This window comes from Periophthalmus magnuspinnatus, chromosome 12, assembly GCF_009829125.3.
Source record: "Periophthalmus magnuspinnatus isolate fPerMag1 chromosome 12, fPerMag1.2.pri, whole genome shotgun sequence".
NCBI lineage: Eukaryota > Metazoa > Chordata > Actinopteri > Gobiiformes > Gobiidae > Periophthalmus > Periophthalmus magnuspinnatus.
Window position 1 is genome coordinate 2,888,927 of NC_047137.1, and position 15,593 is coordinate 2,904,519.

General features: G+C 40.8%; 1 protein-coding gene across 1 annotated transcript in view; it reads left to right on the plus strand.

Annotated features, from left to right (window-relative positions):
• The window catches only part of scube1 (signal peptide, CUB domain, EGF-like 1), a 138,847-nt gene that overhangs the window by 31,812 nt on the left and 91,442 nt on the right, over positions 1–15,593 (plus strand). The window contains exon 4 of the mRNA XM_055225720.1: positions 12,588–12,722. Coding sequence (XP_055081695.1) covers positions 12,588–12,722 — 135 coding nt within the window. The remainder of the gene's footprint in view (positions 1–12,587; positions 12,723–15,593) is intronic.

Below are 15,593 nucleotides of genomic sequence, written 5' to 3' on the forward strand. Positions count from 1 at the left end.
ACAGAGAAGGCCTTGGTGGCCCTGACGGCCCCCTCTTTAATGAGAAGTAAAATACCTCCTCTTTAAAAAACTGTTTGTTCATTATGAATTCAATCTTTGTTCATGTTTTATTAAAATAGATAGATGGGAAATGTGCTTGTTATAAAAATGCACACTGGCCAGTATAAAAGCTATAAAAGAGTTTTGAGGCATTCAGCAGAACGGTGCATCACCATTCAGGCTCAGACTTACCACTGCCCCAGCCTTACTTCCACTGAGTCCAGGCCCAGACCTACCATGGCTCCAACCTTATGTCCACTGAGTCCAAGCTCAGTTCTATCATTGCTCCAGGCTTATGTTCACTGAGTCCAGGTCTAGGTCTTTCACTGCTCCAGCCTAACGTCCACTGAGTCCAGGCTCAGACCTACCACTGCCACAGTTAAAACTGCACCTTTAGTCGGGGGTGTACAAAGTAAATAAAAGGGTGATAAAACTGTGCCCTGTGGAGCTCCCGTGTTTTTTAACATTGTCTCAGAATATCTGTCACCAAGTCTCACATACTGAGGACGATTTAAATCATAGACAAAAACCCAAGAGAGTGTTACTAAACTATGTTGTTGAATTGTATTAAAGGTGCTAGAAAAAAACAAAACAAAACATAATGCGGACAGAGCTGTCTGTTTTTTTCTTGGTGTTGGTAGATGGTGCGGAGCATGTACAGTAAGGTATCATCTACACTCACACCTATTAGTGTAGGCAAATTATAGTGGGTCCTGAAGTGAAGCTGCTTGTTTCCTTAGATGACCCAGAACAGCTCTTTCAAAGCATTTCATAATATGTGATGTCAGTGCATTAAATCTAAGATTAGACAAGGTGTCACTCACATGAGGCTTCTCGGGGATTGGTACTAAATAGGAGTGTCATTTGACTGTCTTTAAGTTGAGGGTGCATAGACAGAAATCAAAGGTGCAGTAGACAGAAATTGAGGACGTAGTAACTAAAAGTGAGCAGTGAAAATGTTGTTGTTTTTTTCTTCAACGAGAAATACGTCATGAAAACAAGACAGACGATCAAAGATTAGAGAGGTTGAGTTGACTTTGCCAGTCATGAACAACCCAAATGTAAGTTTATTCTTTATCAAAAAATTTGTTATTTTACAATCTGCACAATTTAATATCAGCGTACAACTGTCAAATCTGAGCTAAAAAAAAAACATCAGCAATATCACGTTTTGACATGATACTATCTCAAAATCACATGATGGTTTCACGAAATTACTGATAGTTTCATGTTAAAACGGGATACAAAATTATCATGAAATTATGTGATATGTTAAAGGATATCACAACACTGGGCACTGTAAGAAACATGCGCACTGTCACAGGTTTTGTGCTCGCTTTCACATTTTTACCGCTCACTTTTAGTTATTGTGCCCTCGATTTCTGTCTACTGTGCCCTTGATTTCTGTCTATGCACCCTTAACTTTAAGATAGCTCTCTCCTGGTGTTCTCTCTGGACTCCCATGTGCAGTGGCAATGACAGAGGCATCCCACACTTTACTTTTTCTCTCTCCACCCCCCCTGGAGAGGAGCTCTGACGGCACGCTGTGCAGTCTAGTGGTGCCAGTGAAGGTGCCACAGCACCTCAGATAAAATTGAAAACATGAAATGACACGTGCAGCTTCAAAGGTGGTGACCACAACAGCACAGCAGAACCTTCAGTTCTTGTGTGGATGTCACACCGCAATCGAAACCAGTCCAAAACAGGAGTCACAACTGTACCAGGTCCAGTCTGAATAGGGCATCCCTTCCTCTCTCCTCCTTCTTTCTCTGTTACATGTGCAGAAGAGGAAACATTTTTAAAGAGGGGGTATTTTACTTGATGCTATATTTGCCCAAAACAATGTATTAACATGTTATAAGTTTCGCTTTCATTTATGATGCTTTGAGGCCCCCTCCCTTTGCCCTATATACTGTAACTCCCTCTTCAGGGCACTATCACAACACAGTCAGCGTGCATCCCGCTAATGATCTACCTCATGTTTGTCAAGTTGCTGTGTACAGTTTTGTATCATGTTTTTGCATATTTATTGAAAATTGCCGTGACGTAGGTTTGTGGGCGGAGCCATGTACAGGCTAACAGTAAGGAGGGTACAAATAGGGCCCGGGAGAGACTCAAACATGCATGGATGACATCTACAACCTCTTTAGGCATGTTTTTGGTGAGGGGACAACATTATAACATGAGAGAAAAATAAAAACAGAATCTGACATAAATTATGCTTAAAACTTCAAATAAAGATTTAAAGTGACACTGCTTATAGGTAGACCTCTCTGTCTGATCTCTTTCTCTCTCTCTCTCTCCCTCTCTGTCTCATCTCTCTCTTTCTCTTTCTTTTCATTTCAAACATGATATGTTCTGTGCCATCAATATGTTTATGAGCTGTGTTCAAACACTTTGAATAAATGGCCCAAAATAGTCACTTTAAAGCTCCTATGTTACACAAAACTGAAACTTGTGAGCTTTAAGCCATGTTATAATGCTGTTATCTCCCCCAAAAACATACCTGGATACTTTGGTTTTGTTTCATTCACATGTTTGAATAACCGTTTACTATTACTTTACTATCTACAAAGCTCAAAATGCTCTGTTGCACCTTGTGATGTTATGAAGTGGTAGTTTTCATGTTAACAGTTATCCTTTACCCATTGGCAATTTCAGGAGCACTTCCTGTATTAGCACATGACATCACAAGGTGGAACGGAGTTTTCTGTTTGAGAGAAGAACTCAGCCTAAATATGTAGGGTTTGCAGGGCAGCTCAGCCTATAAGCGGACTAAGCAGCTGCTTAGGGTCCCGAGGCCACCAGAGGGTCCCCAAGAGCCCATGCATTTATCCTGAAAATAATATAATATGTAAAGTGGTTGGTGTGTTTACAGCAGCCTAAATATCCATCTCAACCATCACATTTGTTTTTGTTTTAATCTATAGTAATAAAATATCTGCTGCTGCCTACATCTGTTTTTGAGCAGGACATAAGTGTGGGCAGCTATGTGTTTGCACCGGTGCAAGGACCTCTTCCACCAAGGTACACTGAGGCAGCTGAGGTACATTTGAATGGCCTATTACTTAATCCTTCCTCTAATGGAAATGACATGCTAGGATAAAACAGTGAAGCAAGACTGTTATATTTTTATTTTATTTTATTCATCTTTATTTATACAGGGGGGACCCAATGAGAGCACTTGGGCTCTCTTTTTCATGGGTGCCCTGTTTAAAATACAACACAAACTGAAAAAAACAATTAAAACAAATAAGCCCATAAAAAACATCAATAACAAGTGCAGGTGTGTGTATAAAAGTTTGTTATCAGATTATTAAATTGCAATTGTGTCCCCAACGTAAAGGATATCCCTCAGTCATCCAGGTCTGATCGATAGCAAAAGAAAAATATCAAATCTATCAACTCGACAAAATGTTGTAGGAGTGAAGACGTTTCGCTGCTCATCCAAGCTGCTTCTTCCGTTCTGTTCAGATTATTGTCGGACCCTGCCTTATATCTATCTGAAGGGAGGAGCGAGCTGCACTGAAACTGAAAACACCTGTTATTTGCAGTTTCTGTTTGTTGGCTACGTCTAATGATCTACATTTAAGTGTGCACTGTGCCTGAGTCATATTTAGCATAGTTATTCAAGCCCCTAATAAGTGATTTCAAACCTCTCAAACCATTTATTTTCTTTAGCTAAGATATGTACCTTATTATCTTCAAAAGAGTGGTCAGTGGCTTTGAGATGGAGATGTACAGTGGCCACTGCACTCTTCACTACACTGAATGGAGTAGACCACTTTGCTATGTTTGTGGCTCGGGGTGTTTTCCTTTGGGTGAACCAGTTACCGTCTTAAAGTGTTTGTAGGTTTAAAATAGACTGGTATTTCATACTGTCTGAAAATTCTCTGAAGCGTTTCAGACACACCAGCTATGTAAGGAATAGTTACACCTTTCCTTTTAGATTCAGATTCCCCTTTGCCCTGTTTTTTAGCTCGCTTAGATCTATTGAAGGCACATTTTGGATATCGGGCAGAGCTATCTCCATGTGTTCTTCCTCCTTCACTTTTCCCTCTATGTTTGTGAACACCACTTGAGCCCTGTGTTGTAGTGTATGGATAATTCTGAGTTTGTGCTGCAGTGGATGGTGTGAATCAAACAGCAGGTATTGGTCAGTGTGCGTTGGTTTCCTGAAGACTACCTGGAGTCGCGGGTCCCGTCCTATAGTTACTACACATCTAAGGCCTCTTCCTGTGTGAACTTGATGTTGCTAAGTAGAACTCAGGCACAGTGCACACTTAGGGTATGTAAGAATGTTTGTTTCTAGCGTAAGCGTCAAAGAAGACCTAGAGTCTGACGCATAAAGACACAAGGGTTTTAATGAGTTCCCCACAGGTCAAGTGAACAATGAAGCAACAAGACTCTCTGGTAAAGATAGGTGGAGAGCCCTGAGATCTGCATGTTGACAGCTTTTATAGTGTCTCTCAGTGTATGTGTGTGTGTGTGTAAAGTGGGTCCTCTTCTGGTCTGTATGGCGTTACACATTAAGAAACTCTAAAAAAGTCAGACAAGGTGAGTGTTTATAACCTTCTCAGAGTGAGGGTCACACATTCCTGAGATGTGGCTTTAACCAAAATGACCAGAACATAGCTGTTATCTTATTGTCCACATGTCGTTGTAAGCCGCCGCTGGTCTACATAGCATCTTGGTGATCCCCCACGCATTCCATATCCACTGGTGGACACGTGTTATTTACCTTAGCATTAGTAAATCACGATACCAGCGTAACGTAATGCTGCACTGCTAGGATATACTTTACAATAGATCTAGCCTACAAACAGATATCGTAAACAATATGTGTTTTTAGTTTCACTGTGGGTTGCTCCTCCCTTCAGATGGATATAAGAGAGTGTCCACAGTAATATGACCAGAACTGACGAAGCAGCTTGGATGATTGGCAAAATGTCTTTGCTCCTACTTTGTTGTCTTTCACAATCAGTCATCAGCAAGGCTTCTGTGAATGTTTAGGCTACTGCATGTTGCTCCTGTTATCACATTAGTAACGACTGAATGGCCTGTCAAGGAGTCGTGAATCGTGAATGGGGATTGTATAGGCGAATTAGTATGCACATCTGCACCAATTGGCAGCTAATTTTGTAAACAACATTAACATTTACATTGTGTTACTCAGCTACTGACTGTGGTCATAATATAGAGACCAGAGGTGGATAGTATGTAGTTACTGTAGTAGGCTACATTTACTTAAGTAACCCTTTTTAAATTGAAATTATAATAGTGTTCTGACACCATACTTTTATTCTTACTTGAGTAAAAGTTTTGGCTGAAGCACTATTTTGTACTTCTACATGAGTAGCCAATATTATTTTGAAGTGTAGTATTACTTGAGTACAACTTTTGGCTTTTGTCAGCAGTGACGTGCAGTCAGGGGAGGCAGGTAAGGCCATGCCTCACCTGTTATCACAGAGAAAAGATAAATAAAGGGGTTATATTTATCCAATGATTTATACTATAAAGTTATTTTCTATTTAATTTTGAAATTTAATAATATTTTTAAATTCAAAATCGCTGGATTTTTACTTTACCGTTTAAATACTTAGAGACGTGCAGCGAGGCACCAGCCGTTCGTGCCTCACCATGGACTGACTGTGCCGTACGCTCAGCAGGACAGCTACTGCTTTAAGCGGCTGTGAAAAGGCGCCGTGTGAGGCACGTAGTTACCTGGCCTCAAGGTAGGAGCACTCACGAGCCCAGTGATTCTTGTAACTCCTGAGGCTGAGTTAGCAAGTCATGTTTAGTAATCCATTCACTTTTTTCTTCTTGACTGGCCCTATTTTTTAAATAGAGGAAGATTACATATTAAAGCTCAAGCAGTTTTCTAAACTGGACTTTCGGTCAAAGCAGGAGGTTATAACTAAAGGAAGACCAACGCCGGAGCTAAAGGGCTTGATCCAGACGACGGGATGAAAGACTTGCTCTTTTCAAACAGAGTGGTATGAAATGGTAAGAAATTTAATGACTTCAACCCATTGAAAATTGGGGAACCAGATTAAGGATAAAAACAATACAAAACCAGCTTGCTTTTTTATTTCATACTATTAGAGCTATTTCATATGGACTTTGGAACTTTGAAATTATTTTTTATTCTGGCTCCAAGTCACGTACTGGGAGAGAAATCGGGATGGGGCCAAATTTACTTGCCGGCACCTGGTTTACATGTTTGTAAATCTGATTGTGATGACATCAGTGCCTCACCAGATATGAGCCTCACCGCACGTCACTGTTTGTCAGCGATTGGTAAATCACCAATAGCTGAGCCAGGGCACATCCAGTGATGGAGGCCGCAGAGACAACTTCAGCTTTGGGCCTCATGAAAGCTAGGGCCAGCCCTGAAGGTTTGTGAGTTAAAAATGTGTGAATGAAACAAAAAACAACTCCAGATATGTTTGTGATGTAATGGTATACATGAGAAAGTCAAGGATATCGTCTATACCAGTTTAGTATTCTCTAACAAACAAAGGTAAGCTAAGAATGTGTTTTTACAGTTCACTCACTTTTTGTTTTAAACCAGACTTGTTCTACAAAATGGACTTTCAGATCTTTTAACCATGGTCTAGTCAGTTCTTCCCATTGACACTCTGAACTTGTATTTGGAATGATTCATGTTTGAGTAATCTTTAATCACTTATTTTCAAGACGCCATTTTGCCGATCTACCCTATTTTCACCACTGGTACATGCCCACTGTGATGTACGCACTTCCTTCTCCCATTTTATTTTCTTAATCAGTGATACTAGGATTCGACAGTGTTGTGTGGTCATTTTGGTAGAAATGAAAAAAAAAAAAATCATCTGCCCGCTAGTGTAATGTGCAGCTATTCATAGGAGCGGCAGACAGCATGTGATGCTTTATTGTGATGACTTTTACACCAAGGTCAGCTCCCATTGGGTACCACAGTTTTCTAACGTGGAAGTCAGCAGACTTGTTTCTTTTATGAAGTTGTTTTAGATGAATATTGTGATGTGCAAATTATAACATAAGGATCCACGGGTGTCAGCGATTATAACTATAGAGCACACACAAGCACAATAGGGCTGATTCAGCATTCTTGTTCATCTGTTTTGTCAAGTTAGTTTTTTTTTTAAATATTATGATTGTTTCTGTCATGCCAACCACTCTGTCTGCATCTAATTTTTAAAACATTTTAACGATCACAAACCCAGAATAAAGATCATGATACAGGATGTGAGGGTGCTGTTTCACCTATGTGTCTGAAAAAGCAGTTCTAAAGCTGTGCACGTATCTGAAAACTCCATCCATCCATTTTCTTCCGCTTATCCGGCAGGGGCAGCAGTCTAAGCAGGGACTCCCAGACTTCCTTCACCCCAGACACGTCCTCCAGCTCCTCCGGTGGGTCCCCAAGGCATTCCCAGGCCAGCTGAGAGACATAGTCCCTCCAGCGTGTCCTGGGTCTTCCCTGGGGCCTCCTCCCAGTGGGACATGCCCAGAAAACCTCCCTAGGGAGGCGTCCAGGAGGCATCCTGAGCAGATGCCCGAGACACCTCAGCTGGCTCCTCTCAATGTGTAGGAGCAGCGGCTCTACTCCGAGCTCCTCCCGTGTGATCGAGCTCCTCACCTTATCCCTATGGGTGCGCCCAGCCACCCTACGGAGAACACCCATTTCGGCCACTTGTATCCACGATCTAGGAACGTAGGGTAGGAACGTATATTGACCGGTAAATCGACCACAACGGACCGATACAGCGACCGCATCACTGCAGACGCTGCACCGATCCGCCTGTCAATCTCACGCTCCATCCTTCCCTCACTCGTGAACAAGACCCCGAGATACTTGAACTCCTCTTGGGGCAGAGACTCACCACCCACCTGGAGAGGGCAAACCACCTTTTTCCGGTCGAGAACCATGGCCTCGGATTTGGAGGAGCTGATTCTCATCTGAAAACTCATGCATGTGAATATTAGTGATGTGACAAATAAGTGGAGAGCCCTTACACTTTTGCTAGCAGGTTGTGGGTTCAACTCCTAGGTCTTTCTGTGTGGAGTTTGCATGTTCTCCCTCTGTCTGTGTGAAGTTTGCATGTTCTCCATGTGTTTGGGAGGGTTTCCTGCAGTTTCCCCCACCAACCCAAAACATGCTCAATATGTCCAATCCTCCAGCTAAGGTAGTCCTGATCAAGACTAGACCAAGATCTGGAGATGAGTCCCGCTGCTCATTAGACCATCAAAAGTGCCTTGTGACATGTGTCAGTGAATCAGAGGATTTTTTTGTGTAACTGTAGTATTTGGAGACCAAATACAATGGTTTTAAAATGAACTCTTTTTTAACATTTTTGTCTGTGTCATATTAGTTTGTCATTTTTTACATAATGTTCCTGGTCCAAACCTGCTCAGGTGTGAACAATCAGACAGAAATCAGATTAGTCCAATTGTGACATTTCAGTAATCAGATCACCCCAGAAATCAGATCATGCTCAGACTTTGGTGTGGATGGCAACAGTCACTGAAGAATGGGTCAAATACAGGGTAAACCCAGAGACACTGAAGGATGGGTCAAATGCAGGATATGACTTTCCCCTAGAACATTTGTGAGTAGTGACATGTGATGGAAATTTCTTCATGTTTGGAAGAAAATATTTTTATTATATGTCTTAAATGTCTGTAAATGCAGAGACCCAGACCTGACATGAACTGGTGTGAAGTCTCTGTCCCATCCTCCAGGAAAGCTTTTGTTGGCTTATCTGTCCTCAGGTGTAAAAGTTATAATATCTAGTATTGAGACCTACATGAAGTTATTTTCCAGAGTTAGGTTTAGGAGTCATTACGGCTAACTACCAAGCAGTCATGGCCCCTCTAGTTGTAACTAGTTAGTAAACAGTCAAATGGGTGGAAGTCCCTACTATTTAGCGAACAGTAACTACTCCTTTCTACGGTTACTAGAGTTGCCAACTATTTTGACAAAGATAGTAGTTGCCAACTGTTTTGACGAACAGCTTTGCGCACAACTTTGTCCTCTCCTTTGCCCCCTGCTATGACTCCAGTATCCAAGCAACCCATGCCATAGGCATGGGATATGCATATTTGTTCTTGATAACATGTCATCGTCAGCATTGAGTCAAAGGTAGCGTGAAGCGCTCATGTCCCCCAGACACATTCCTGGCATTGAGCCTGATCCAAGCATGGCCATATTTATTACTGCTAAAATGAATGGAAGTCAATAAGAGGTCAATGAGCGACCCCAACGTCATGGTGATGCACTCGACATTCGCCATTGACCCCACGGTGACGTGGGGAATGTCGAGAGTTTTCAAAAAACGTATATGTCATTGTAATGTTAACGAATTTTTGTTATTGTTTTTGCTAAAAATATATCAACGTCAACTTTGTCGTAGAGCCATGAAATTTGGTACACACATTTGTCAAGTGATTTGACGAATATATTTGGTAAATAAATAATACACAGCAGGCCAATTCTTTCAAATATGAATTGTAAGATTTAATGATCAGATATTTGATTTTTCCCCATTCTCTGTTCCTGTTTCTGGAAGTATTAGTGAGCCTCCTCCCATGAACAGTGACGTAGCTTTGCACTCACCTCTGCACCAGCGCAGCCTGTTCAAAAAGTCATTTCAAAGATAAATAAACTGCACTCCCAGCTCACCGCCCCACTGAACTCTGCTGCGTCAAAGCCAGGCAAATAAACACGACCAAAAGAGGACGGAACACAGGAACTCAAGTCTATAAAGCTCATATCTGCTGCTTTCACTCTCTTAGAAGGGTCTAGAGCTGCCAAAAGTATCAAAAATCAGATCCTCATTGATACTAAAAGTAGTATTTGCCTTTCCCGAATCGCTTTAGAATGATCTTGAGCTGCATCATAACAAGTATAATACCACATAGACTAGTGTACGCTCATGGACCACTATGGATCCTACCTGGACGACTGAGGGGATTACACAGATATAAAGCCACATGGTAATATAAAAGAAAGCACTAGCATTTAATGTTGAAAATCACATTGTATTGTCTAAAGAAAGTGTTTTTACTATCATCATGGTATCGCAATCAGTATTGAGTATCAAGTCTATTCCTTAGTATCAAAATCGACTTTGAAACTTTAATGATAACATTATAATGGTGTGCTGTGGAAAAAAAAAAAGGTTTATTCTTTGTTACAGCAGATATGGAAAGGACAGGGCCCAGGCCTGTCCTGGCCCCTGGGCCCCGGCATCCCAAGCAAGTCTCTCTCCCTTAGACCATCTTTCCCCCTCAGTTCGCCCGAGCATCTGAGCTCTGAGGATTTATACCAGAATGACAAAGCAGAGTAACTTTTGTTTCACACCCATGAGATCATGAACTTTTACACCTGAGTACAGATAAGAGGCATTCCTGGAGGATGGGACAGAACCTTCACACATGTTAATGTCTGCTCTCGGTCTCTGCATTTATACAAAGAATATTTATATTTATACACTTAAACTTCCATCACACTTTTATTATTATTATTATTTTATTATTTGTTAATCATACGTCATAAACAATCACTGTCACAAACACAACATGTAGAGAAACGTTAATACTGTGCATCCAAAACACAGTTCTGAAGTCAGCTCCATTCAACAGTTCACTTTTTAAGGAGCATTGTTATGTTCAGTTTGGCCATATCCCGATATGATTTGTAGTCACAAATCACCTGTCCTCTTCTCTGTGACCACACATGGCTCTACTCTCCGTCCGCACGCAGCTTGGCAAACTCATCTCTGGAGTTGTCCTTCTGTCCATTTGTTGATCTTCATGGCTGTGGTTGAGAGCTACTTTTGGTTTAGGTCCCCGTGGAAAGTTATCTCCTGGCTCCAGACCATTCAGCTGTCATGGTTGGTTCACTGTGGTTGTGTTTGTTTTGAAGGGCATTGTCAGTTACAGGTCTTGTAGTTAATGGAAAATAGTCTTGAAATAATAACACCTGTTTTCTCACAATTCAGTTGAATCTCAATCACAATTCAATCATTGAAAAACTATAACTAATTTTGTGTGTGTGTGTGTGTGTGTGGGTGGGTGTGTGGGGGTGTGCGTGTGTGTGTGTGTGTGTATATATATATATATATATATATATATATATATATATATATATATATATATATATATATATATATATATATATATATATATATATATATATATATATATATATATATACATATATATATACATTATAAATTGTTGTTAGTGTGCATGATTATTTCATAGGAGCTTGTAAAGAAAAAGAAAAAAAAGGAGAGACATTAAAGTCAAAAGTGGCATTGGTGGCCCTCGCAGGCCGCACTTCACTGCTTCGTTGCACTTGGCTGACCCGGCACCCCCTAGGGGGGCGCTATCGCACCACTAACACACCACTTGTCTCTGTTTTATTGCACTTTGTACTACACTAAACAAAGTCAAAAGACATTGGAAGCGCTGATGCACTAAAATGGAATAATATGGGTTTTTGAGGCATCGCCATGACAACACTGTGCAAAATACAAAGTTGGCCACTCAGACTTTTTTGATGGGGACGACCTCACTGTGCCAAATTTCACATACTTCAATAAAGCCAATAAGTTGCTATAAGACTTTGAAATGTATGAAAATTACGACATTTTCCCATTAGGATAACACTGGTACAAACCACTGAAGGATATGGCATGGGTCCAGTTGACTTTTTTGATTGAGATGACATGAAGAGTCATTGTTCCAAATTTCACATTATTCCATGATAGTAATATTTTTGTCATGAATGGGAAATTTTGAGGTGACTCCCGTTATGATTACATGGGTAATTTGGCGCATCGCCGTGGCAACATGGTGCAAAAAACAACATGGGTGCCATTGACTTTTTTGATTGAGATGACCTGATGGAATTCTGTGTGAAATTTTCGTAATATTTCAGAAAACAATTTTTTTTAGGTTTAGGCCAGAAAGTTTCACAACTGATTCAAATTTGAGCCCAGTCTGACTTTGTATGCACAAACGGGAGCAAACTTTCAAAGATTTCAAAAATTCCGATGGAATTTTGCAGCTTCGCCGTGGGCAAACCATCATAAGTATTAACATGCAAGTGAAACCCCATCAAAGGAGATGATTAAAATATGACGTGAGCAAAAAAAAATGACGCCGCAGGTATCAAAATTAATTAGATAACTTTTGAATCCCCACTTTTTTAGATGATGTACAGTGATTTTCAGCCCTGTTGCTGAAAGAGGAGATTACTAAAATACGACATCAGCGAAAATGCTGGAAATGCATTTCGGAATTTTCAATCCCAAAATGGCGGATTTACGATTTGTCAGGGGGCGTGGCCTAAATTATATTTTTTTGTTTGGGATCACTTGATGTGTATTGCGCCCATACTCACTTGCTGCGGCTAGTGGGTTAGCTATATCCAGAGATATATACAGTCATAGTCAATAAGTTAATTTGTATGTTATTGTACTCTGCATTTCTTGCCCACTCAGTACCTGTTCATAAACCTGATTCCTCTCTCTCTGCAGATGTGGATGAATGTGCCGACAACAATGGTGGCTGTCAGCAAGTCTGTGTCAACACTATGGGAAGCTACGAGTGCCAGTGCACACACGGCTTCTTCCTGAGTGACAACCAGCACACCTGTATACACCGCACCGATGGTAAGACATGCAAATCACTCCAAAACTGAACCAAAACACAAACAAAACAGAACCAAAACACAACCATCACACCTGTATATACCACTCCAAAGGTAAGACAGGCAAATCACTCCAAAACTGAACCAAAACACAACCATCACACATGTATACACCACTCCAAATCATGCCAAAACTTAACCAAAACACAACCAAATTGAATCAAAAGACAAACAGCACACCTATACACTACTCCAATGGTAAGACAGACAAATCACACCAAAACTGAACTAAAACAACAAAAACTGAACCAAACTGAAAGCTGAACTGAATTCTTGTGAATGGGACTTTTTTGGTATTGATACCTGCGAAAAATGAGTGTTTAGTTTTGGTACTAGTTTTAGTATCGATTAGGATCTGATTTTCTATACTTATGACAACCCTACGTACAACAATAGCCTCTTCACACATTTAAAAACTGTTTTATTTGACTTACAAGTGAAATGGGATGAATTGTGCAGACATCTAGCATTAAATAGTGACATCTCAAGGTCGCTATTTAATGTGTATGTGTGTAACTGCATGGTTACACACAGAGTCAATGGGGCTTATAATTGGAGTAGTTCAACATTGATTTTATTGTTTTATTGATTGAGCCGGTCTCTAATAGGTCAAAGGTCAAAGGCCTTACATCATCCCTAAGCTTTTTGACCTGACATGACTCTAATTAAACCAAACACAAGATTTATTGTAGATGCACATCCAGCTATAGGGTTATTGATGTTATACAGGGGTCTATATAACTCTATGGAAATTCACTGTTTTTAAATAAATCTCCAAACTTCTGCTCCACAAATGTTGAACCTTCTCATTATCTGGTTGGTATTGGCTCCACAAACTTCATATTAATCTTATAATTTAAAGTCCTTTGACAACACTCACATCTTTGGGGTTTGTAATGTAGCTAGTCCTAACCTTGAAGCTAACAGGAAAAAAACGACAGTGCTCAAAGAAGTTTAAAATGTTTTATTGATTGACGTGGTTGTGTATCAGCTAATTAATAGCAATTGAATTATTTGGAATTTCTACTTACCTTACCCATGTTGTCTGCCATCTTAGGTGTTCCTAAAATAAGTCCCTGGGGAGCCGGAGCACATTAAGAAGGTTCCGGGGCAGACAGCTGTGTGCTGAGGAGGAGGGGTCAAAATATTTTAGCTTGTTGTATCTTGTTTGGTTTTTCAGAGTTAAAATATGAATTGATGTAGAGCTCTATTTTAACAACTGATTTGATTGAATACAGATTTACATTGTTTTGTTAGCAATAACTTTTAACAAGATTATGGGATGTGCTGAAACTTACCTGTACTGCAGTGTGAGCACAACCAATTAAGGGAAGTGCTCTATAAAAGGAGCAAACCTCAGTCTGCTCAAGCTGAGGGTGCTGTGTGCACAGGAGGTTACTGCCATGCTGATTTTTAAAGTTTCCTGTTTTTGTAAATATTTTTGGTGTTGGAAATAAATGCACTTGGGTCTGCAATGGACAAATTGTTTCAGCTCTGCTCTGTTCCTCGTCAAACCACTAAGGTTACTGTCTGGGCGATTACAGGGTGGCTCCACTTTCTGAAGATACTGTGAAAAAATCATTTGATTTTTGTTTATTTAAACTGACAGCGAAGACACTAAGCTTTGTGCCAATTTTTGTTTCATGGGGGTAGCCCCAGTAATATGAACCATTCATCATTTTCACAACAATAAAAGATGACATGGTGATCTAAATATGTTATGTGTTACAGTTAACACCCCATAGAAGTAAAATAACCACTCTTCAGTACCCTGTAGAAGTAAAATACCTCCTTTTAATACCCCTTAAAAGTGAAATACCCTATCTTTAATACCCTGTAGAAGTCAAATTTAATACCTCATAGAAGTCAAATACCCCCTCTGTAAATGTAAAGAGAATGAGTTTGTGTTGTATGATTTCTGTTGTTGTGGTGAGCTATTCAGTGGCATGTGCAGATGTCCCTTTAGCCTCTTCCCCTTTAGCCTCTGTCCCTTTGGCCTCCGCTCCTTTAGCCTCTGGGCTGTGGTCAGCTGACCTCCTCCACTGTCCTCTGACACACATGTCATGTATGTAACATGAGCACACCCACACTGTACTGAGCAGACATGTGTGACATCATGAGAGGAAAAAGAGGGAGGCGAGAGAAGGAGGAGAGAGGGACTAGAGAGGGAGAGAGAGGGAAGAGGAGAAGACATGTGACATCATGAGAGGAAAAAGTGAGAGGGGAGAGAGGGGTGTGAGAGGTAGAGAAAGGGAGGAGGAAAAGACATGTGTGGCATCATGAGAGGAAAACGAGAGGGAGGAGGAGAAGACATGTGTGACATGAGGGGAAAAAGAGAGGGAGAAAGGGATGAGAGAGGGAGGAGGAAAAGACGTGTCACATCATGAGAGGAAAAAGAGAGGGAGAGAAGAAGGTAGGAGGAGACACGTGTAACATAATGAAAGGAAAAAGAGAGGTAGGAGAGAGCTGAAGGAGGAGAAGACATGTGTGACATCATGAGAGGAAAAGAGAGGGAGGAGAGAAGGAGGAGGATAAGAGAGACAAAGAAGAGAAGACGTGTGGCATCATGAGAGGAAAAAGAGAGGGAGAGAAGGAGGAGAGAGGGAGGAGGAAAAGACATGTGTGACACCATGAGAGGAAAAAGAGAGAGGGATGAGAGAGGGAGAGAGGAGGAAAGAGGGAGGGAGAGAGGTGAAAGCATGTTTGACATCTGTACAGCACAAGAGAGAAGATTCAGGTAGAGAAAAAGGAGGAGGAAGAACAAGGGAGAGGATAAAGAGTAGAGGGACAGTAGACAGGAGAGAGAGTAAAAGAGAAAATGAGATGTGAGAGA